Consider the following 22,778-nt stretch of genomic DNA (forward strand, 5'->3'; position numbering starts at 1 on the left):
AAACAAAAAGTGGTCTCCGCTTGAATGAGTTTAGTCCATGCTACCCTTTATAATGCTTCCTTTCTTTTATCAGTCCCTCCTTCATCCCTTCCCGTGTCCTTCATCCCTTCAGGTGTCCACCGATATGTGAGACAGGTAATGCGCCATTTCCTTTCCCAAAAACCTATTTTCAATATCAATTTTCTATCCATAACCCAATCATTCCTAATGAGTCTGGCTCAAGGAAGGCTCACGGTGACACGTACGGACATCATGTCCGGTAAGGTGTCGCTACTTTGAGCACGCCCCCCGCCCCCCCTTATGGAGAGACCTGGCTGTGCTTATGATGTACCCAACATATTAAGAGGCCTTCCAGCCAAAGTAAATTTTCATTGCAGTTGGCCTCTAAAGGCACAGTGTGGGGTGCTCCCAATATTTTCATGTTCCATATGTCTTTTGTGCACATGACCATCACATGATGGCCAATTATGCAGTTAAACCATTTACTACCATATAGCAGCCCAATGCACCTGCAGCACATCAGAAACTAAGTTCATCCTCTTCAAACTGGTACACACAGAGGAATAAAGCCTTGCAAAAACTCTCTAGAGGGTATGCCCCATCTGCCCTTGAAAAGTTGCCTATTCCTATGCGTAGGCAAAAATATGCTGTATACCTAGGTGGCAAGTTTAATCCTTCTAATTCCTTAGCTTGGTTTTTACGAGAAAATTCCCCCAGTCACTTGGCTGACATAACATCAGTCCACCATGGTTAGGATGTGCTATGTTGTACTTTTGCAACCTCGTGGTGGAATAGTGGCTTGCTAGGTAGTCAAGTACAGCAAAAGACAATTACGTCTCTACCATCATATCATTTCCAGTTTCCAGCTGCCACAGTGGTTATCTTAACACCTTCCCTGCCTGTAAAGTGCACTGAAATACGTCAATTTAAAATGCTCACTTAAACATCGTCAGCACCAAAAAAGCACAAAACACAAATGAAACAAGCAAACAATGCTGCTTTGTCCTGCATGTGGTTCCTTTATGTTTTGTGCTTTTTTAAATGATAACGGACTCTGTATGGTATGCACGGCGTTCAGCTCTTAGTAATGGCAGCACTTCTGCATAATATCTATAACAGGGGAAAATCCTCCAGCTATGCCCCAGGGAATGGGGCCTGATTACTTTAAAATACTGAGAAAAAAATTAAACACCTGCCATTCCAGCATACGCGAGCAAATAAATGTAAAAGGAACAGTAATAACAAAAATTCCAAAAGTGAACTGATTCAGATAAAATTCAAGATATGCACAGATCCAACATGATCACATTTAACTGCACCAAAAGCATTACAGCTATGCATTTCACAGAATACTTTAAGCATAAATAAAACACCTGCATCTTTCATACATTTACACAACCTTCGACAAATATCCGACCAAAACGAGTGTGCAACCAACGTGAACTTATTGTACCTTCACAGGATTACACCATCAGTATGGAAACAATACATCTACTCAACTTCAACCTCATAGGATTTAGAACATTTTGAACATTATACATCTTGGCAAAGTTTATATATACCACATACTGCCACCTATGCGTTGACCCCCTAACTCGCACCTGTCATGTTCGTTGGCCAAGTGATGCAGGGTTGCCCCAGTAGCCCTTGCCTCGGCCTCAGCCGCCTCCAAGAAAACTAGCATGGGCTAGCTGCTTCCAAGAAAATAAGCACAGCGTCTTCCCCAACGACAACAGACCCCTACTGCCCTGTCGAATGATGCATTCCCCATTCCTTCTGATGCCTGCACTTCCACTACTCCGTAAGTGCTTTCTTTTATACTCTCTCTCTCTCTCCCTTCCCCTACTGCAATAAGCACTTTAGTCTCCACCCAGCAACCGTGTTGACAGGATCCTCGCTCGTGGAGCTCCCACGCCCCGAACTAACACTAACCTTAACAGCACCCCATGCTGGCCAGAAAAAAAGTTGACTCCAAATATAAAACTCATACTCCCTCCTGCTACGCCCCACATTATGTAGTTCCCCGCGGGATGGCATGACGGCATGTGCAAAGCTCAAAGCATGCAAAGCCAGCTCTTAAGAGGTAAATGGAGACAAAAGGGGATAAAACGGCACCCTCGAGTGCAGCCCGGCTGACTAGCGGCAAACCGAACAGCAAACGGTTCAGTAGTTTCAGATTCTGGCGCGTGCCAGAGATTACCAGAAATTTGCTCTTGCAACTGCTCAGCCATGAAAGCAACTACCAGTGCGAGCGAGTCGGTAAACAGCACGCAGTTCGTCCCCTCGCCACTCGCACATTTTTCAGCTGCACACGGTGATGCGGCCACGCTGATCTTCCCAAGCCTGCCTTGCGCGGCCCCGTGTGTATGCTGGTGGTCTGGTGCAGCGGGAACCGTAAAATATGCCTTTTTATTTTATTTTTATAAAGCCAGATAATAAATTAGGGGTGTGTAACTTACATGAAGGTGCAAATTAAGCGAGGTTGCAAATTACACGAGTAAATGCGGTATGTTTGACCTATACACACTGCACAAGACGGTATTTTAATCTAAAGATACCTATGAAAAAAAAAAAAAAAGCAATTATTCACCGCCTTTCAGGACACAGTGACAGCTATAGCTGAGCTTCTATACTTGCACCTAGAAATGAAGAATTTGCACTTGCATGAATATGCAATGCTTCAACCTCTTCGCCAGAAAATGAATTTTCATATCAAAAGAAAAAAATTATAATATGTTCGTGGAGTGCTCGTATATTTTTTCACACCACGTCAGTTTTTAGTAGCAAAATGTGGAGACTTACCAATTTCCATCAGAAGGCACCTGAAAAGGGAAAGCGATGTGATTCACTCTGGCAGTAATACAACTGCACAGACTCAATTCCAGGTCTGCCGTGACTTAGCAGCAAACACTTATGTCATGTTTGCTTGCTCACATAATAGTAACAGAAAATGAAGATGCTTTATTTCTGAAAGCTAAATGAGAGAAATTTAAATGCATGCTAAAATTTTGTAAAGAAAAAAAAAGATAAAATAGAAAAAGCCTGCATTTATATGTATGTAAGACGCAGAAAACTTGCGATAGATGCATTTTTTTTAGCGGCATGTTGAACACACATCCGTAATAAATACATGTCGTACAGGGTTAGAAAACAGATTAAGTTATCGGTAGGCATGTGGAGTTTAACATTCAGATGCTGCACATGAGCTACAAGGGACATTACAGTGAACTTCTAATTAACTTCGAACATCAGAGATAATCTAACATGCACTAACATTGTACAACACGCAAGCATTTCTGCATTTCACCTCTGTCAAAATATGGCTGCGGCGGCTAAGATTTGATCCCAAGACCTTGGGCTCAGCAGCAAAATGTCAACTGCACTGATACACTTAGGCAGATTCAAACAAGAAGTTGATGGTTTGATTTTAATATCGCGAGGACAGCTTGGCCATAGAGCACTATGACTAATGTTTGTTTGATCTTCATGAGGTGGGGCTGAAGATTCATTCTTAAAAGCATTTTGCCCCACAGAAAATGAGCACCAGGAGAAAAGTTATTGCCAAGCAAGAAGCTATTTCCAGAATAGAGCCATCACGTTATGCATTCACTCAAAGGGGGGCTGAAGCTTTTTATTTTTTATAAATAGCACAGTGAAGTGCTGCAATGACTGGCTGCATGCTACGTGGATGTGTGACTACAACCTAAAAACACTAACAGGGTATTTAAAGCCTACATTCTAAAGAATAAGATGAGCAGTAGACCACTTTTCTCCGCACCAGTTTAGCCGTTGCTAAACTACACATTAAATGCAGCAACATGCTAAAAATATAGGAGTTACTTTACTGGCATTGTGTTCAGAGTGAAATTACAGTCCTGGTCCCATACCTCATAAACAGCCAAGCCAAGTTTTGCAAGAATTTCATATAATTCTCTCTCCTCGACAGCACGTGGGAGAAATTGGTTTTCCACTTCCTGTGCAGCGATCTCTTTTTCACGTTGCACTTCCTTCTGCCGCTTCTTTTCCTGTAACAGCATGAAAAACACATTTCACGCAAATTCTTACAAAATTACATCCCTTAAAGCCAAATTTTGTCCCCCTACACAAAGCAGGGAACCTACAATCTCACTTCAGAGCCTGCTTGCTACTTCCTGAGCCAGTTTCGAATCCCTGCCACCTTCATGGCTTCTAGAGTGTCATTTTGGTGGAGAGTGGCTTACAAAATGCAGAGAGCTCCTACTGCCACTGCAAATTATAGCGTCATTACAAGCAGATTAATGCAGAAAAAAGGCCAAGTAAATGTAGCAAGTCATGTACTTACACTGGCTGTAACCAGTTTAAGCATGCCAGAGAAAAATAAAGTGCACCACAGTCATCTGTCACTTGACACGACCGCAGAAGTGGCACAGGAGCACAGCCTCCAATGCAGTGGCAGATCCCAACTGCAGTCCCTTTCTACACTAGAGCTCTAGCAACTGTGTTAAAAGATGCTTCAGTGCTCCTCAGGGGTAAATCTCTCAGCAGCATTAGCAGCAACAACAAAACAAAAGCACAACAGAGGCCAGGAAGGTATGTTAGCACCACAACTCAAACTCAATTGATCTTAGTAATTTTTTTACCTCTAGCTCTATAACCAATTGAGAATCTTTTTTTTTTTAATTCCATAAAATAAAGAACACTGATTTTATAAATCAATTTTTCGTGCCAATTTTCATATTCCTGCTTTCCAGTGGGAGCATAAGTGAATTTACTATCTTCATCTCTCAGACCACAAACACATGACTGCATGACATTCAGCATGCAGCAAAGCAATAGTGCCGAAAGCTTTCCACATGCACATTGCAGGCAGTGTGAAACAATTGTAATGCAGGAATGCACTTATTGCCCATATTGCAAGGCCCTTGAATCCACAAAAAGCAACTGCAAAATCTGCGCTCTGTAAATGAAAGGCGATTCAAGCAGACCAAAATAAAATGAATGGCTTACTCTGGTCTTTCCCATTCAAAGGCCCTGAACAAAGGCCAACCTAATTACTGAACCCTTGAACGAAATTTTTTCTATTCCTCTGCAGTGCAACAAAGTTTCTTCCCACTGTTACTACTACTACTGGAGCCGAGAGTTGAACAAAATCTTGTCTGGTTGGGGACAACCATTTTAAACTTAAAAATGGGCACCAACCAAAACAAAAAAACAACAAACAACCAAAAACGACGTTTCGGCTCCCGTAAGAGGCAGAAGAAGCGAATGGTGTGTTGCCCTTCCTGGATGTATTGGTAAAACACAATAGTGGAAAATGCATCAATCAGCATTTACAGGAAACCAATCCACCTTAAAGAAGCCGAGCACCAGGCCAGGTGAACGCTTGTACCCACTGTATCACCGGTGGGTACCTAGCGGGACTGGGGATTGAACCCCGCATCTCCCGCATGCGAGGCAGTGCCCAGCTCAGGTGCTTCAGTATTGATGGCAGATGCCGAGGCTAGCAAAAATCTTTTCCTTCCTTTCTATTATTATTTTAATAATAACCACTTACTACTCAAACCACTCTGCCACCGCTGCAGTCAAGTGAGCAGAATGCACTTCCAGCTCTCCTGAAGACCGGGCAACCGACTTTGATGCTGTGTGGCAAGAACTCTCACGCAACGACTACCCAGATGCTTTTGTGGCATGCATAGAAAAGCAGTTATCTTGCCCAACACATGAAGCTCCTGTGTCGTCCCCTCTGAAACATGCCACTGTTCTGTACACATGTGGCCCATGTCCTGACAAAGAAAGTGCGACATGCACTGGTTAACATCAAAGACGTTCTTCCCAACGAAAAGTACCCTTGCGTTGTTTACAGCATCGCGTGTTTCTGCTGTGACAGTATCTACATTGGCAAAACTGGCGATTTTAAAAGGCACCTAAAAGAACATTGTAACGATGTTAAAAACCAAAAAGTGAACTCCAATGCTGTCACTGAACACTCCGTATCAACCAGCCACGACATCGACTTGGGCAGGGCACACGTGCAGACAAATGAAAAGAATTTGCTCCGTTGCCTTCACCTTGAATCATTGTTCATTCAAATGACTAATCACACCCTCAGTTGCAACACTGGAAATCTAACCCCTGTATACGCACGTTCCCTGCACACTCTTTTCAAGAATATTTAATCTCGATCCCTTGCCTGTGCCATCTAAATGTGAACAAGGCTCCCATATGGGAGCCGAAACGTCTTTTTTTTTTCTTTTTCCTATTGGTCAACATCAGTTTTTTAAGTCTTACTACTACTACTACTACTACTACTACTACTACTACTACTACTACTACTACTACTACTACTACTTACTAAGACATGCATCAGGCACACATGCCTGCATACTGCTGCTTTAGGAATATAATCTGTCAGGGTCTTTTCTTCCAGCATACAAAATATCAAGAGTAGGCTACTATAAATTTGTGCACCTCCCTGCCAAACAGAAAGTGTGTCCCCTGCTCCATTCTCATAAATATAAGAACTTTATAACATCTCTACCAACAATACTGACAATATCGTGACAATACAATTGTGAGCTCAACCTGCCGCATCAGGCTTTGGGTTCCTTCAGCGAAAAGAACTTGTACTAAGCGAAGTCACCACCCTGCTTGGTACCGCGCTCATCCTGTTCCCTCACTATGTCCATGTTCCTATTTTTGCACTCCTATGTCTTTTCCTAAATATGCACCAACAAGTCCAGCTGCAGGTACTTCTCAAAAATCCAACTTTTCAACGACCACGGACTATTGAGGCGAAGCGTGAGGCCACTTCTGCACACAAGGCTGCATTTGTTAACGTGCGGGAGGATTTCTATGGAATATCGCAGATCCTTATAATTGGTTTTGGGGGGAAAGGAAATGGCGCAGATCCTTTGTTCCCATTTTATGAAATTTAACACTTTCCGCCACGCAGTGATGCGACTGACCGAAGTCAGTTTGGAGCAACTTGGAGCAGCCAAAAATGTATATAGGCACAGATAAGTGGCCGTTTGGTGTAGACTTGTACATATGTCAAACCTCACTGTAACGAACACTAATTTTACAAATTATTGGCTACATCGAAATGCTCCTAAATATTGTTAACAAACAAATATGATTCTTACTTTATATGTCGAACACAGTTTGCCATGAAACGGAAGCCAGGGCAGCATAGCGCCATGGCACAAGGTATTTTTTTTTTAGACAAGGTGGGGTCAGAGACCCATTTCCCAAGAATTTCACCAAAGATAAGTTGAGCACCAGGCTGGGGGAAGCTTGTCCCACTGTATCACCAGTGGGGACCTGGCAGTACTGGGGGTCAAACCTCACACCTCCGACATGAGAGGTGGATGCTGAAACCACTAGGTCACCACTGTAGTTATATCAAATTACTGACAATATTCAACACACCGATTATCTGCCTGAAAATCCTGAGTGCAAGTATAGGGAAGTCAAACATTATTATTATTAATGGCTCTTTATTGATAAAATAAAAACACAAGTAAAAAGATGTTGCTAGCCCGGCATCTGTCATAGCAACCTGAAGCACCTGAGATGTGGCTATTAAGAATAAAAGGAATAGGGAGAAAGAAAGAGAGTGCAACAGTAAGAAAGGATAGGGGTTGGAGGGATATATAAAAAAAGCCGTACACAAAAATAGTTTTACGCCCACCATGATAGTCCATTCCGGAGGGATAACACAAATGGTGGGCGTGCACTTTCGCAGTAAGTCCGCACGCATAAGTCCGTGGAGCCGAGTTCTGACACGCGGGAATGTAAAATCAAACTCCAATTTCACCGGTCGTTCGATATATCAAACGACATCACGCCCCTGTAAGTAGCAGTTCTCCAAACGGCTCTCTTCGATAACTTTTCGCACGCGTAGACAGGCCAACTATGCGGCCTTGGGCACCTGCTGGCAGCATTAGCGCTGTGAAACCATAGTGAACCATAGCTATAAAACCATAGTAAACCATAGTTAGAAACCATTTTAATTAGATTATTCTATTTATATAGTAACAGGATTGGGAATTCCTCCAATAGGCATTGGCTAGTTCCAAAGCACTGTCCATTGCAGCTTCGATGCGAAGTTGGCTAGGCCTAGTGACAACTAGGGAAGGGTGCGCTGTCCGCATGCCGGCGGGCGGCCTGTCGCTGCAAGAAGCGCACCACTAGCTTGGGCCAATGTATTCTTGCTTAGGTTGCAGATAAGTTTATCTATTGGCGTTTTACACATCTAAGTATTGATTTATCGAACTATTTCACAACCCCCTTCGAGTTTGACATATCCGGGCTCGACTATCGGACTGGTGACTATCAAGCTGTGCCAGCTCGAATGACAGGCGGCAGGATTTGCCACACTACAGCAGCATTCGATTCAGCTGAGGTTCACTGCACTGCTTGCACCGGTTCATGGTGCGCTGCACCAAAGCCCTCGATTCACAGCGCCCTCTGCACCGCCGTCCGCGACTGATTTGGGTGCAGCCGTGGTGCCGCTTTGGTGGAAGGAACCACGGCTCCAGCTGCCAAGGAGGTGCAAAAATGTTGTGCACGTGCAGACGGCTTTCAGCAGACGACGCGCATACAACGCATGTTGGCTCATAAATATTGAGCGTGAATTGAGGGACGTCTTCGCTGTCGTCGACGGGTTCGATGTCATTCTGTGAGAAAATTGCGCCGAAACCTACGCAGCAACTTTGTGTTTTGTGCTGTCGCTGCCATGTATGTTAATTGTGGCAGGCCGTCCGTGTGCGTGCGAGTTCACACGAAACTTACAGCACAACAACCGGTGTGTGAGCTGTTAGCAAACTGCAGGCAAGGCGAATCCGAGAGTGTTTTGCTACAACCGGCACCGGTACCTGTGACTGCAGCGTTAAGCATGCAAGCAGATGCTGCAGATTCGCCGCTGCCTGGCCATTCTGCTGCGGCTACTGGGACGCCGGGGCTAGCGCTAAGCAGTGGAGAAGCCTTGTGGTGCTGCCCAAAGACTTTTTTTTTATCACTGCTTATGAAGAGCTAAATGCGCAAGGCGGGGTCTCAGCAGTAGTTCTGAGCGCCCTCCCCTAGGCGTCGGAAAATATGCAGGGGCCTTGAAGCGCGCCGAAAGTTCTTCGAACATCTCTCTGAGTGTCTGAAGAGCTTCGTGAATTCGTGACTGAAATAGCTTGTAGCCACGCTTTTATAGCACTTCGGAATTCGACTGCCGTTGGTCCAAGCAAGTGAGTTGTGGCAAAAGACAGCACAGAGTCGGTTTCCTCGTATTCACTGTGGGAAGAGTAGAACTACTCCACAACAAGGAACTATGCGAAGTCGTTGACCACGGCCAACTCTGTGGCTGACTCAAGTCTCGTTAGGCATGAAAGCGACCGCCCACAAAAAATACACGCGACAACTGAACACCTCCACGATGAGTCCCTCCACAACGCGCAGATGGCAACACCTGCCTGCACGCACTCAATTGAAAATTAGGTGTGGTGCTGCCGATGCGCTGCACCTAGCTACACCTGCACCATGGAACTGGTTCTGCACCGCACTGGCACCAGCACCACTTTTTCAGGATTGGTGCCGTGAACCAGCACTGAATCGAATGCAGCTTACATGAGTGGCTGGAGGTGGTGCAAGAATTGTTGCTATGATTCACGTTTTATCTCACACTTGCCAATAGCACCACGGAAGATATAGCGGCTTGAACAGTTGCTAATCGGGCGGTCAACACCCGTTTGCGCCTCTCGCAACCGTCAATAGTGTCCTGGAACCAGCGGCACGGTCGGTTGTAGCCTTCCGGTAGCCATCCCGTGCTTACATCGATAATCATGGAGGTGGTGAAAACGGCGATAGCTTTCATTCTGGCGTCCCACAACACCAGAACGACTAACCAAGTTGTCGAGAAGGACATTCTTCGCGCTAGCCTAAACAACTCTAGACTGATTGTTATAGACATTTCCTGAGATCTGGCCCTGTTATCAGCCTCTACAGTAACTCCATAGACTGTGACACGTCATGTGCAATGTGCTGATCTAAACTGTTCTGCAATTAAACATGTGCCATAAATTGCTTCTCTCAGCTAAGCCAGTGAATTGATCGAGCTCAAATTTTTCACAGAACTGGCATTTGGTCGGCAGAATTGTTTTATATCACATTTGTTTGGGGCACTTACCTGAATCGATAAGAAGTTGGATATTCACACCTTCTGCGGCAACGATCAAACAAAACAAGGCGCACTCTCAACGATTGCACCAGTGGCGCAATATCGTTTGTCGGCCGTGGAGAACAGGCGGGAGGTTTGAAGACGCTTATTCAACTGCATTATCAATGTTCACAAAAAACTTAGTTTGGCCAAGACTACACTAAATTTGAAGACTTTCACGAAAAAGAGTCTTCAAACCTCCCGCAAAACATTCACCCTCCCTCCTTTGCCGTATCTCTGTGAGAGACAAACGAGATGGCGACATCGGTGCAATTGCTGAGAGAGTAGCTTGATTTCTTTCATCGTCCCTGCTGCAGACGGTGCAAATATCCAACTTCTCCCGATCAATCTAGGCAAAGTACACCAAGCAAATATAGCATAAAACAATTTTGCCAACCAAATTCTATTTCTGTGCGAAATTTGAGCTTGATCAATTCACTGGTTTAGCTAAGAGGAGCATTCTACGGCGCGTTTAATTGCAGAACATGCTGTAGATAACAGGAGCCCAGCTTAAATGCCATAGATCTGTTAAAAAAATTCGGTTTTCAGAATGATGTAGGTAAAGGAACACCTGGTATGGATAGATTACGAATGGAGAATAGCGATTTCATTAGACAAATTGAAGTTCCTGTTGTGCAGGGATGATAGGATTTGTCGTATGTAGCCCCAAACAATTTATATGAGCCTTGTTACCAACTTCCCAAACTTCCCACGTTAAACCACAGAGGCGGGAACATAATGGCACGGGGCTGATTCTTCGCTCATGGTGTTTGTCTCCTTGACTGAAGTCAAGGTATCATGAGCAAAGAGGTTCATCGGAGCTTTCTTGAAAAGGTTACGCTTCCATAGGCATGCAAGAATCTGGGATTTGGATATGTGTTTCAACAGAATTACAACCCGAAGCACTCTTCTACGCTTGTGAAAAACTGGATGAAGAGGACAGTGGACCTTATGAAGTGGCCAAGCCGGCCTACTGTGATCATTAAAAGTGGAGAAACATGGACTAGATGTTCAATGACAGCTTCCTGGACTCCATGCTTCAGCGGAATTAAGCACTGATCGCCGGAAAAGGCTTGTGTGTGAAGTTCTGAATCATTAGGTTATTCTGAAAAGGCATGCCTGAAATTCTTGCCTCATTTTGCAATAAAAAACATGACTGTTGATACGTTCACTCAGCGCAGAAAGCAGTTTATCAATAAATTCATTGTGGGAACAAATTCTCCCATAATATGATGATAAACATTGGTTGCTATTGCGTAAAAAGTCTAACATGGTCGTCCCACCAACCTTATGCTCAAATTTTAGTGCAGTAAAGTTTTTGTTCACTACTGTATATATCAAACCAAAGAAACATAAGGGAATTTTTTATTGTATCATTGTTCACTGGAATATAAGTTTATTTTTTGAACTGAAAAATAACTGAATAATTTAACTAAGCGGGAGAAAAGACATCATCCACATGCTGCCAGAAAGATCCCAAGCCATGACCTCAGCATGCTGCGCAAGTTGCACTACCGAGCTAGAGCGAGAGCTGTTCCCCCAACACAACATACCATATACATATAAACCAGGTGTTTATTTATCCAACAGACTTCTTTTTAAAACCCATAAAAGACATGTCAGTGCAGGTGGTCTGCATGGGTAGAATGTAGTAGTAGTAGTAAGTGTTTATTGATAAAAAAATAATAAAAAAGGAAGTTAAAAGATTTTTGCCAACCCCGGCATCTGCCATCACTGTGTCGGCGGCAGAATGTATATAGCAAAGCGGATATTCTGTCCACAACTGAGAGCAATTTTCGAAAATTATGTTAAATTAATCAATCAGCTTTTTAATTTTTGTCTTATGGCACAAATTTACACTGTAAAATTGATCACTGTGTCAACATTGAAGGCGAGCCCAGTATCGTGGTTGCAAATACTGAATCTTTAATACACACTTCTAAAAATTCAGTCGGCTTTCCCATGTTGTCCGTATGCATGCCACATGACTTAGCAGCCTCTTCTTGATAGGGCAAAGAAGCGAACCCCGAAACCGACGCCCACCGAGAACTTCACAGAAGCCTGCCGTTTCCCTTTCCCTACTCTAGCCGAGTAAGGACGTGAACGTCAACACTGGCATCATATGTTAATATTTGTGCAATGCGCATTTCCGACATGCCCTCCACACCACAGGATGACCAGAGTAAATCCCTGCATGCTGCAGGCCTGTTCGCTTCTGTGTTTTCATTTACGCGGGCTAACAATGGGCCGGGTCAACATGATACCCGCCTGCATACTAACAACTGATTAAAAGATTTTGGGAAAAATTAGCTTTTCCACTAGAGGCACACACCTCACACAGATGCAAGATTACGCTCAGTGCCAGAGATTTCGTTCCTAAAAAAATATAGACTTTTTGCACAGGCTTGGTGCAGATTACTCGTACTTTGTCATAATGTAGCAGGCTTTGCCTGTTGGCACAGTTTGGTGCAATTGATACAACAATCACATAACTGGCCGCAGAAAATTAAGGGCCTTAATAATACCACACATGGTCAAGTTGACACATATACAAGCGTGTACAAACTGCACTGCGCACATGCACATAGTGAACTATGCTGGCAGCACAGCTGTCTGCAGTGTTCAGGATGCAGGCAGCATAGATGACTAAACTCTTTCGCTACCATGCCATACGCCATCGGTTTGAACCTGCCGCCAAAAAATTCAAGTTTGTGCTCCTGGACAAGCTGCACCATCTAATTCACTTTTATAACACCATTCTTTGGTTTCAGTTTTGTTCTTTGATATTCTAACGCGAGCAGGCGATGTGAAAAACGAAACGTTGATTGAACTTAGTCTACCGGTCGGTGATCATGGAATCAGTTTTGCAATGCACTCCTCAAAGGCGAAAGGCCACACTGAGCACTTTTGTCGGTTCTTGTGCTGTCTTGTTTTTTTTTACAGCAGCAGTGGTGAGTTGAACAACCATGTGGAATGGTCGGACTTCAGTTTTGATTGAGAGACTTCGTCTCAGAGTCCCAGGACATCAGCGCATGCTCGCACATGTTTTGTTTTACCGCTCACATTGTATTTTGCGCTGGATTTGTAAATGATCAGGGTGGTTTCATTTGGTGCTTTAGGGTCTTCGCGACATACTGCCAAGATATTTTACCAAATGCGCCAGCAGATTTTTGATTATGATGATGTCAAGAAAGGCCACGCCCCCCTTTCACTTATAAAACACATTCTCTACCCACCGAAAAAAACTGGAGATAAGAAGGAACTGCACGCTCTGCTATAAAAAAACAAGAACAGAACTCTGAGCAAGCGCAATGTGCAGCACATCCCATATCTACCTCCACTTCATGTCCTCATGCAACTGTTTTCTCTATATCCCATTCCATACATCAAGTGCAATGCTGTCAGAGCTAGCGCTCTTGTTTGGGCTCCCTACATCTGCAATCAAAAGGCAGTGCATTCCTTGTGGTGAGGCAAGAAACAGTAACTGCTTGCCTACAGGATTATTACATGATAAATTTGTCATGAGCTTCATTAAATGCTACCTTATTGCTGACGACACGCTGTTACTTTCTCGTGCCTTAGACCACTCAGCCACAAAACAAATGCAGAGTAACACGCCTCCTTTTATTTTTTCATGCGGGCTACTCCCATACCTTTCACAGCATTGCACCAGATGTATGAAATGGAGTTTAGTGACAAAGCAGTCATATTCCCTAATTTGAAAGACCATGGAAAGTGCAGTGTATTATGTATGCAGCTGAAAATCGCAAGAATGGTAACGAAGAACATGTGCAACATTTTGTATAATTCAATTTTTTAGTAATAAACTTCTGGCTCAGTGTTGAGCTTATTTTTGTTTTGCTTGTATTCTTTTTTGTTACCACCATATATAACCAATGCATTTTCAAAAAATTTTGCACACACAACACTGGTATTTTTTTTGTTCGGAAGTATAACCAATAAGCTAGTTTTATGTACTACTACAATGCACAGTGCATTTAGCACTTCTTGCAGAAATTTTGATTTTAAAACACTCAAAATCGGTCACTTTTGCGGAAGCAAAAGAGTTAAGTGGTAGCGACAAAATATGCTGGTAAACAAGATGGGTGCTTATTCTGTTACACCTAAAACCTAAAGTTTTGCGTCATATGATTTTCATTCGTCCAAATTTTCACACATGCTAACTGAAATAATAAAGTACAAAAAGAAGAAAGTGGTACAGGTGGCAACATACAAGTCCTCTAACTGCATGATGCCCAAGGAAGGAAGCTATTTTGCAGTGCATGCAAAGGAGGTTCTAGTCCTGCCATAAGGTTACTATTATGGCACAGATTGCCATGCACTACCATGTTCATGGCAAAAATAAATATGGTACAAGCACATCAACAAAGTAAATGAAACGTTAATGCTAATGAAAGCCAACTATATCTGCATTTCACTTCAATAAAAGAAAAGGTAACAGAACCGTGATAAAATGTTGGTTCTTGTTTTCTTTCATGCTGCGGCTGTAAATGGTAGAAAACACCGATCAGTTTGGATAAAACGTGCCGGCAGTGAGATGAGTAAAATATGTACTTCCAGTTTAAGCACTCATCATGCCCAATAATCAGCGTTTGTTTACTGAAAGCCACTTTGTGTACTTAGTGGATGGCTGACAGCATGCTTCTTGTTGAGAATTCAGGTGAAAATAAAGTATTACCCTTCGTTTTTCAGCCTTGCTGACCCTGCTTTGCTTCATCACTGCATGTTCGTCATGCAGACTTGCAGCATCAAGTCCTTCAATCACTTCATTGACCTGAAATTATGAAATCACACTTTTGTTATCCCTGAAGCTGTGATGTACAAACACAAAATGCTTCCAATTTATTATTAAAAAACAGACAAACTAAAGGATACATTACCCCTGGCTGACCATTCGCCGCGCTATCATTGCCGTTCACTGTGCTCTGCATGGCAGCAAATTCTTGCAGGTCTTTCTTCTGTTTCTCTTCCAGTTCAGCTTCAAGCACGGCAACTTCTGCAGCAACATCCTTTTTTTTCTTCTTGTCCCCTTTTGGTACCGAATGCTTTAGGTTCTGAATTTTAGCTGTAAACAAATGTGAAAATTAGATTAAGCAGGCCCAGCCTAAGAACAACACCAAATTTATGGTTTAAAAAAGAATGACTAAAATTTGAAATTTAATTCCATATAAATTTTAAATATGAAAGCCTTAAATAATAATGGCCTTCTACTGTGTCCTAATTTGTTTTCATCCAAATGTAAAACCTTGCTAGTAGTAACCCATTTTCCTTCCACTGAGCAAGACATCTGAATGGTATCTTCAAAATATTTCACTCCTCTCACCAGCTGCTCGGCACCTTCAAATAGGGTTTGTGTTTTATTAACAATGAAACTAGCTTAGGCTTCCATATGGTTTACATTATTTTTTTGCAAGTTAAAAGAATAGTGATACCTCTTTCTCAAACTTACATAGACACCATAAATGACTAGCCAATATCTAAAGCATGAAATGAAATATGAAAATATAAAGCATGTCAATTTACTTAGAATGCTACTACTGACCTACATAAAATGCTATTTACATCAGATTCCTCGGCACCTGGCCTAGTTTTATACATTCCTCAGATCTGATAGTTCGCTAATTTACACCAGCTGCCAAACCAAACCTTGCCAGGATCGGTTTCCCTCTGATATGACAACCCAACTTTCTATTGCGTGAAAAATAACTATATACTTAATACTGTAGTTTAATGATCGTGCATTGGCAATTGCTAACTCTAAAGATTTCGAGCACCTGTTTTTTTACAACCACCAATCACTGAGGGCACTAACACTCTAAAATAAGGCTATGGGCCACAGGAAAATCAACTCGCATCATTCCATCACCTGCACAAGCAGGCATTGAACGTTTTTGACACTTTAATAATTGGCTACGTATGCATACCATACACAGAAATAAAAACAATATCAGACAACTGAAATAAATAGCTAGAGAGTTTTTTGTTGACATATTTGAGTACAGGTTGACTTTTCTTTCCATAAATATTGTCCAAAACTAGAGGGCCCGACCTTCATTCGGGACCAAAGAAGATCAGCTTATAAATTGTGATGAAGGAAGGATAGTCTATATTCATCATTAACACCATTTTGCAGACAAGATCTATCACTATTAGCCTGTTGCTTCTATCTGCTTTGTGTCGTCAATCTGGAATCAAAAGACGCATACTGACCTTGCTGAATTCAGGGGCGGCACAAAGATTAAAATAAGCAAAAAATAATGACAGCAAATGCTCTGCCATGCATAGCCACAACTGCTTTCCTTGTAATACAAAACAGATATCTAATTTATTTTGGGGAGGAACTATGAGCAAGTAAGTGCACGCTGCGAGGCAGGGCATCAGGAGCCTTCCTTTCTCCCTTTACCTTTCCCCCTTTCTTTGCGACCTACTGACTCCATTCAGAGGAGGTTCAAAAAATGCTACATGTCAGTGTACTTGATGGCACAATGGACGACCCCATTTGGGCAGACGAACACAAAGGTGCCACCTGCAACCCTGTGCTACAACATTCTGGCAAATGGATGCAAATATAGTGGTAAATCAACATTCATTGCTGCACTATACTCTGATAAATACAGTAATCTGAAATGTATACATTGACCAAAACAGTATAATACTTTCTTTGCCTTCAAGCACCCCCGATCTTAGGCACCAGCTCCTCCAAAAGCAAGAGTAGGGACGACTGCCTACATATGTTTAAACTTGGTAAAAAAAAAATTTAATGCAATGTATTCTGGGGAATATTTAGCTGGCAGGGCAACTAGCTTGGACACGATGGCAGTCCTGGGTGCAAGCCTCACACCAAAATGAATTTTTTAAATGCGGGGATCTGAGAAAGCTGTGTACCTTTCCCTTACAGCCGAATGGCTACGCACAAGTGAATGCTGAATTACTCCCTTAATTGAAAAACTAAAGTTATGCATACTGTGTATTATCTTGACAAGGCTGAGCTTCGTTTTTCCATTACAGCTTTACTACAACAGTTTGAATCCTTTAGCAATAAAATCAAGGCCCTCTATGCAGTACAGGTCTCAAGTAACACAAAAGTAATACAAAACAGAACAGCAGAGTGTTCAAGTAATTTCTCTCTACACAGTCATGCACTCCCATTAAGGCTACTGGCATACAGACACTGAATATTCCACACAAGAACAATGTAAAACAAACAAATGCTTATTCAGAGTCCTTAACATTAGCAGAAAAGTTGCCTGGACATTTCAAATTCCCCAACTTCATGCACCCCATTTTTGTCTCACCTTGAAGTGATCAGTTTCGAAGTTAGAATCACATCAAGTGAATAGAGATAATTTACAGATAAATCATACTTCGATTCTTGCTTAAATAGCACTACCTTCGAAGACTCACAGCAACTATCCACTGTTTTGCTCATCACTAACCAGCATTTTATACTTCGGAGTTGAGCTGTTCCACTTGTATTATTAATTTCTACTGAATTAAAGACCCAAATAGCATTATAATAGCCTGTAAACATTCCCTTCCACATGCCCTGAGGGATGAATAGTATCAGTAATATTATTTTCAATATATAATAGCTGATATATAGGCTTTCTGCATACAACAGTGCAATTTCCTCAGCAGAGAACTCAATAGTTATCTGAAATTCAACCTACATATAAGCATGCTACTTAACAGGGCAGCACATGGAATTACAGCACTAATAAAAGTTGCTGCTATTTCGATTTTGTAACACTAATCATCTGCTGCTTCCCTTACGTATAGAGTGGTCTTTATTACTGCACTGCATAATGGGGTCCAAAATATCACCTCACAATAATACATCCAAAACTTGGCTCTCCACATTACCACATTCAACTATCACAGCACCAGTGTAGGCCACTATTTTTTCAATCTAATGTATTACCCGTTCAAAAGCTCATCCATTTTATCTGCATTACTTATGAAAACCTCACAGCAAAAATTACTGTTAGAAAGTGTCGAATAACTTGACACATCAAATAATTACCATTACATCATTGAAAGGCTTTATTAAACACTCGTTTTATTTTGTCCTAAGCTTGCCTATTTCCACTGTTTGGGCAGATAATTTTCCAGTGTATGTTTAATCAATGAATGTAGTCATGTTTGTATCTTTTTATCAGATTCTTGACTGCTCAGAAGAAATGTGAGCATTTGTTGAAACGTGTATTTTGTATTTTATTCATTAACTTTTTCACTATATTATACTGATGTGTTGGTAACTTTTCTCTGTGCTGTTAATTGCAAGGAACCTTGCTGCAACCTCCACAAAATTCAGAAATAACTTTGCTGCTAGAAAGAAAAAGACAATGTTCAATATCAGAAACCCCCATATATGCCTTAATACAACATTGTTGTAAAGTGATCCGTAGGAGTAAAAGCAGCTTGGTCTTTCAGCAAAACAAGGCAGTTCAATGCAGGCCGGCATGTCCAAAACGCTTCCACTAAGTCAAAATTGTATTAACTCAAGAGCCATTAAATCAAGTTGTAAACAGAATAGCAGCCCATCAATAAAAAACTGATTCCTTCATACTTAAAATAAGTACTCATAAATCTTAACAAAATGCTTAATGAAAATGTCCACATTTAAATACCCTCAGGCCAAAGAAAAGGCTAATGAAACAGAATCTGGAATGGGCTCTTTACAGAAATATGTATTTGGCACATAAAAATGCTAAACCAAGTCCTTTGCAGCATTCAGCATGATAATTAAAAAGAAATTAAAAATGAGCAAGGTGGAATGAGTTCACATTTAATGGAATGCAGGGCTTGTGCCACCTATCTCTAGTCTGCTCTGTTCGGTCATTTTGCTTTCATCTAACACGACAAACCGATATTGGAGCCTCTTGCACGTACACCTGTGAGAAAAGCATGAGACCGCTCACTAGTGATTTCAAATAAATCAGTTATCAATATTTGTTACTCAAGGTGTTAACTAAATTAGACACTAAACAAAACATAAAATCCTGGGGTTTGTGACCTTCTTACTGAAGTTCACAGTGGAAACTGGGGGTCTCTTATTTTTCATCATGGGTGCGCACCCCTCATGAAAATAATGAGGCCACTAAGCCATTGTCCTGTGCATCAAATTTTTTGTAGTAGTACTAGCAGTTCAAAAACTCTCAATGGTAACGAGAAATATCTTCACTTTCCACAACTTTAGAACAACAAAAGCATCACAGGAGGCTTACAGCAAGACCAAGAAACTGCTCAGGCTAATTATGAAGTGGCCTATGTATCTTTTAGAAAAAAAAAAAAACACTTCTGTCAAGGTCACAGCTGCTTTTAATGAAAATTGCACAACTATGTATGATGAACCATGTTAAGCATCATTGTGCAGTTATCTGAAGAATAAAGCAAGCACAACAATAAGGTACACTGACCCGTTACTGATAAAAAAAAAGTTAGCCAAAAAAAAAGAAGATATTGAAAGGACCAAAAGTTTCGAAATATTTTGTTCGAGTATAAGCCCACAGTGCTTTACTTTTCAGTAGATCAAAAACCACATACTGTGTTCAAAGAACATTAAACAATGGTTACCTACACTGACGAGACAAGAGTATTAAAAATTACAAATTCAGCAATCCTTCAGGTTCCAATGCTCACACTTAAAATATGGAGTGCTCTGAATGTAACAGATACATTGAGTTTATTATCTCATTGTTGTCATCAGTAAAACCACTGAATGCCTTGCTACCACCATCGAAGACCATGTCGAACATTTCACTCCTCACGCTTTTGCACTGCAAGCTACATGTCCTGCCGACCAGTGCAAGTCGAAACTTTCTAATGTCACAGAGACTTTGAAAATCTGTGCTTCATGTAAAATGTCAAGAATCAACATTCAAAGTCAGCACCTATACTCCGGTTCATACATAGCAGGCAACGCTGCAGAGGCTGCGGAGTAGTGCATCCGCAAGATCATGTTACTTTGCCACGTATTGTTCGTTCTTCTCGAAGCCTCAGTGAATATTTGGACGAAAACAAAGGGCGGTATAAAACGAAGTGGTAGCACTGAAAACCATGCTTGAAGCTATGAGGCACTCAGTGTTCGGGTCATCTGGCTATAATAGAGTAGAACATTGGGCCAGTTGGTGTAGAGACATATTTTTAAAAAACTTTGCGCAGAATAAAACAGGACGCTCGTGTGTGCGTGCGTGTTTCTCTCTCCCGTCCTGTGTTATTCTGTGCAGTTTTTTTTAAATATGTCATCTGGCTATGATTTTAATAAAATGTGGACTACTTTTTAGGTGCGGATGGAGTAAGAGATTCGCCATAACAGCCATGTATCATACCACCACATGTCATTCTTACTTCTCGAAGTCTGGACGAATCGCAGGACAAAAATGTGGCAAGAGGTAAAACTGCAGGAGGTTATAAATCGTGGTAGTCGAGATTTGTCGCAACGAAATGTGCCTGTGTTCTCTTTAGTTTTACGGAAAACTACTTTTTGGGCACGTACTTAACCTGCACAGACAGGCATGCAAGCTTAATTTGGCAGTGTTGACTGCTATGTTTGAAATGGAGTAGTCTTGACAGAACAAGCTAACCTGATATGCTGAAATGACGGCTGAAAATTACCAGTGGCTGCATCTCCATATAGTTATGAGAATGTAAACCATTAACGAGATGAACACTACCACGAAAGTGCACACAAGCACGCTCGGATCAGCATAATATCTATTAGATCAGCCAGGGAGCATGCCTTTGTTGCACCTTGTATCATCCCTGCAACCCAGCACTGTATTTGTTTTTTGCTTTTGTGTAATTTTGTAAATGTGTCTTCACAAGAATTATCACTACAGGGTCACTCCACTCAAACTGAAATGATAGCAGCTCTCATGCCAATGTTTACCTTGCTCTTGGTTCATGTTCTCAGGAATGCACGGAGATGACATCAGTAGTTTTTGAATGTCATTCTGTCACTTCAGGTTAGCATGTCTATGACTGTCTTGGAACTGCACCTGGCACACCGAACGAGTACCCTTATTTTCTCCGGTATCTTTGCTCCTAAAATCAGCATCAAGACACTTTGGAAGCCTAAAAGCATCAAATAATTTTTTTAAGGGGTGGGTATTGAAAGTTTTCATTAAAATAGCCACTCAGCCTGGAAGTTTGAGCAAGCAATCATTCAAAGGTGGGCCAGAAGGTTTGAAACATTGTGGTAAGTATTAAAGAACAGTATTTCTGTATATGAGCTACCTTACAAGACAAGCTTCAGGCACTCACTCCAGAGTGAAAAATTAGAGGGTCTACAAGTTAAAAAGCTACAATGTCAGTCTAAGATGCACTTTTTTGACCTGCTAATCTGTACTGAAGGGTTTTAAAGAAGAGTAGGTCACTAGAGGAGAGAATAAAGACAGGCAGTTAAGTGCAAGTCCCTATGAAAGCAAATTCCGATGCACTTATTTGCAACAAATTTGGTGCTATGGAGGTTAAACAAGTGATTCATACCACTGTTTACTTTTTAACACTAAACTTGCTGCCTATGGCCCTTTCTCAATATGCCTATTTATAAACAAGAACTTGTTGGGCCACCTTGAAGGAACATCAAGGACTTGAGGCCTCATGAAGATAGCCATACAAGAAAAACAATGGTTACTGCTAGTCAAATCTAGTCATACTGCATCAAAAGGAAACAATAAGGGAAGCAACAAGTTATAAAGGACTAACAGATTACCATCTTTGAGAACCTTGCCAGCACTTTTTACCAAAAAGATGAGTGCGAGAAATCCACAAACGAAGTTCCCAATGCCTTCCTTCATTTACTCCCTCATGCGACATGGGAAAATATGCCACTTTTGTGATTAATACTCTTCGTGCTCTTGGCAAAACAGAGAAAACTTAACAGCAGAGAATCCCAGCCCCACAACACACACCCAGGAATTGCACAATTCTCAAGTAACCATGCAGCACAGAAAGTACAGCAACAAGTTAGTAGTCTCAGAGTCAATCGTTAAAATCTGGTTAATGAATGTTTTTTCTCCCATTTTATAGTTCTATTTCCTAATTCAATGTATTTCCCTCTAGCTGTGGTGAGTCCTGCGGGCTCATTTGTATCTGAAAGTTTATTCATTACTCTTCCAGCCCATCATTTCTGTCTTAGCAACCCGTGCTGTCCAGAATTCAGCAAAGTTTCCCCTAAGCTGCATCCTCTTGCAGTGGAGTGGTGACATAGCCATCTAGCTAACCCAGAAGCCAGAGTTCCCAATGTGTCTTCTTTGAAACCATTACACCAAATTTGTTCTCTCCTTGGCTAAATAACTTGATTGCTCTAGTTCAACATATCTCCATTGATTAAGCATGAAACACATTTAGCTCCCGTTCATGGCAAACTAAGGTGAACGAGAGGGAAATATAACACCAAACCTGAAGCAAACGAAATTTGTGAAACTTGCCATCCGAAAGGTTATCGTTAACTGCGAGCGGAAGCATGTGGTGTGGGCTTTCAAAGGCTCTGCTATCAAGGTGAAAACTGTGTTGCCAGCAGCAGTATTGTAACATAGTGTGTGCTACAGCAATTCTATCTCGTCATCAT

General features: G+C 41.8%; 1 protein-coding gene across 2 annotated transcripts in view; it reads right to left on the reverse strand.

Annotated features, from left to right (window-relative positions):
* The window catches only part of LOC144114079 (deubiquitinase OTUD6B-like), a 48,370-nt gene that overhangs the window by 15,117 nt on the left and 10,475 nt on the right, over positions 1-22,778 (reverse strand). For both annotated transcript variants that reach the window (XM_077647560.1, XM_077647561.1), the window contains exons 2-5: positions 15,085-15,269; positions 14,883-14,978; positions 3,888-4,025; positions 2,803-2,822 (exon numbers count right to left, since the gene is read on the reverse strand). In XM_077647560.1, coding sequence (XP_077503686.1) covers positions 2,803-2,822; positions 3,888-4,025; positions 14,883-14,978; positions 15,085-15,269 — 439 coding nt within the window. The remainder of the gene's footprint in view (positions 1-2,802; positions 2,823-3,887; positions 4,026-14,882; positions 14,979-15,084; positions 15,270-22,778) is intronic.

Source organism: Amblyomma americanum, chromosome 1 (assembly GCF_052857255.1).
Source record: "Amblyomma americanum isolate KBUSLIRL-KWMA chromosome 1, ASM5285725v1, whole genome shotgun sequence".
In the NCBI taxonomy this organism is placed as follows: domain Eukaryota; kingdom Metazoa; phylum Arthropoda; class Arachnida; order Ixodida; family Ixodidae; genus Amblyomma; species Amblyomma americanum.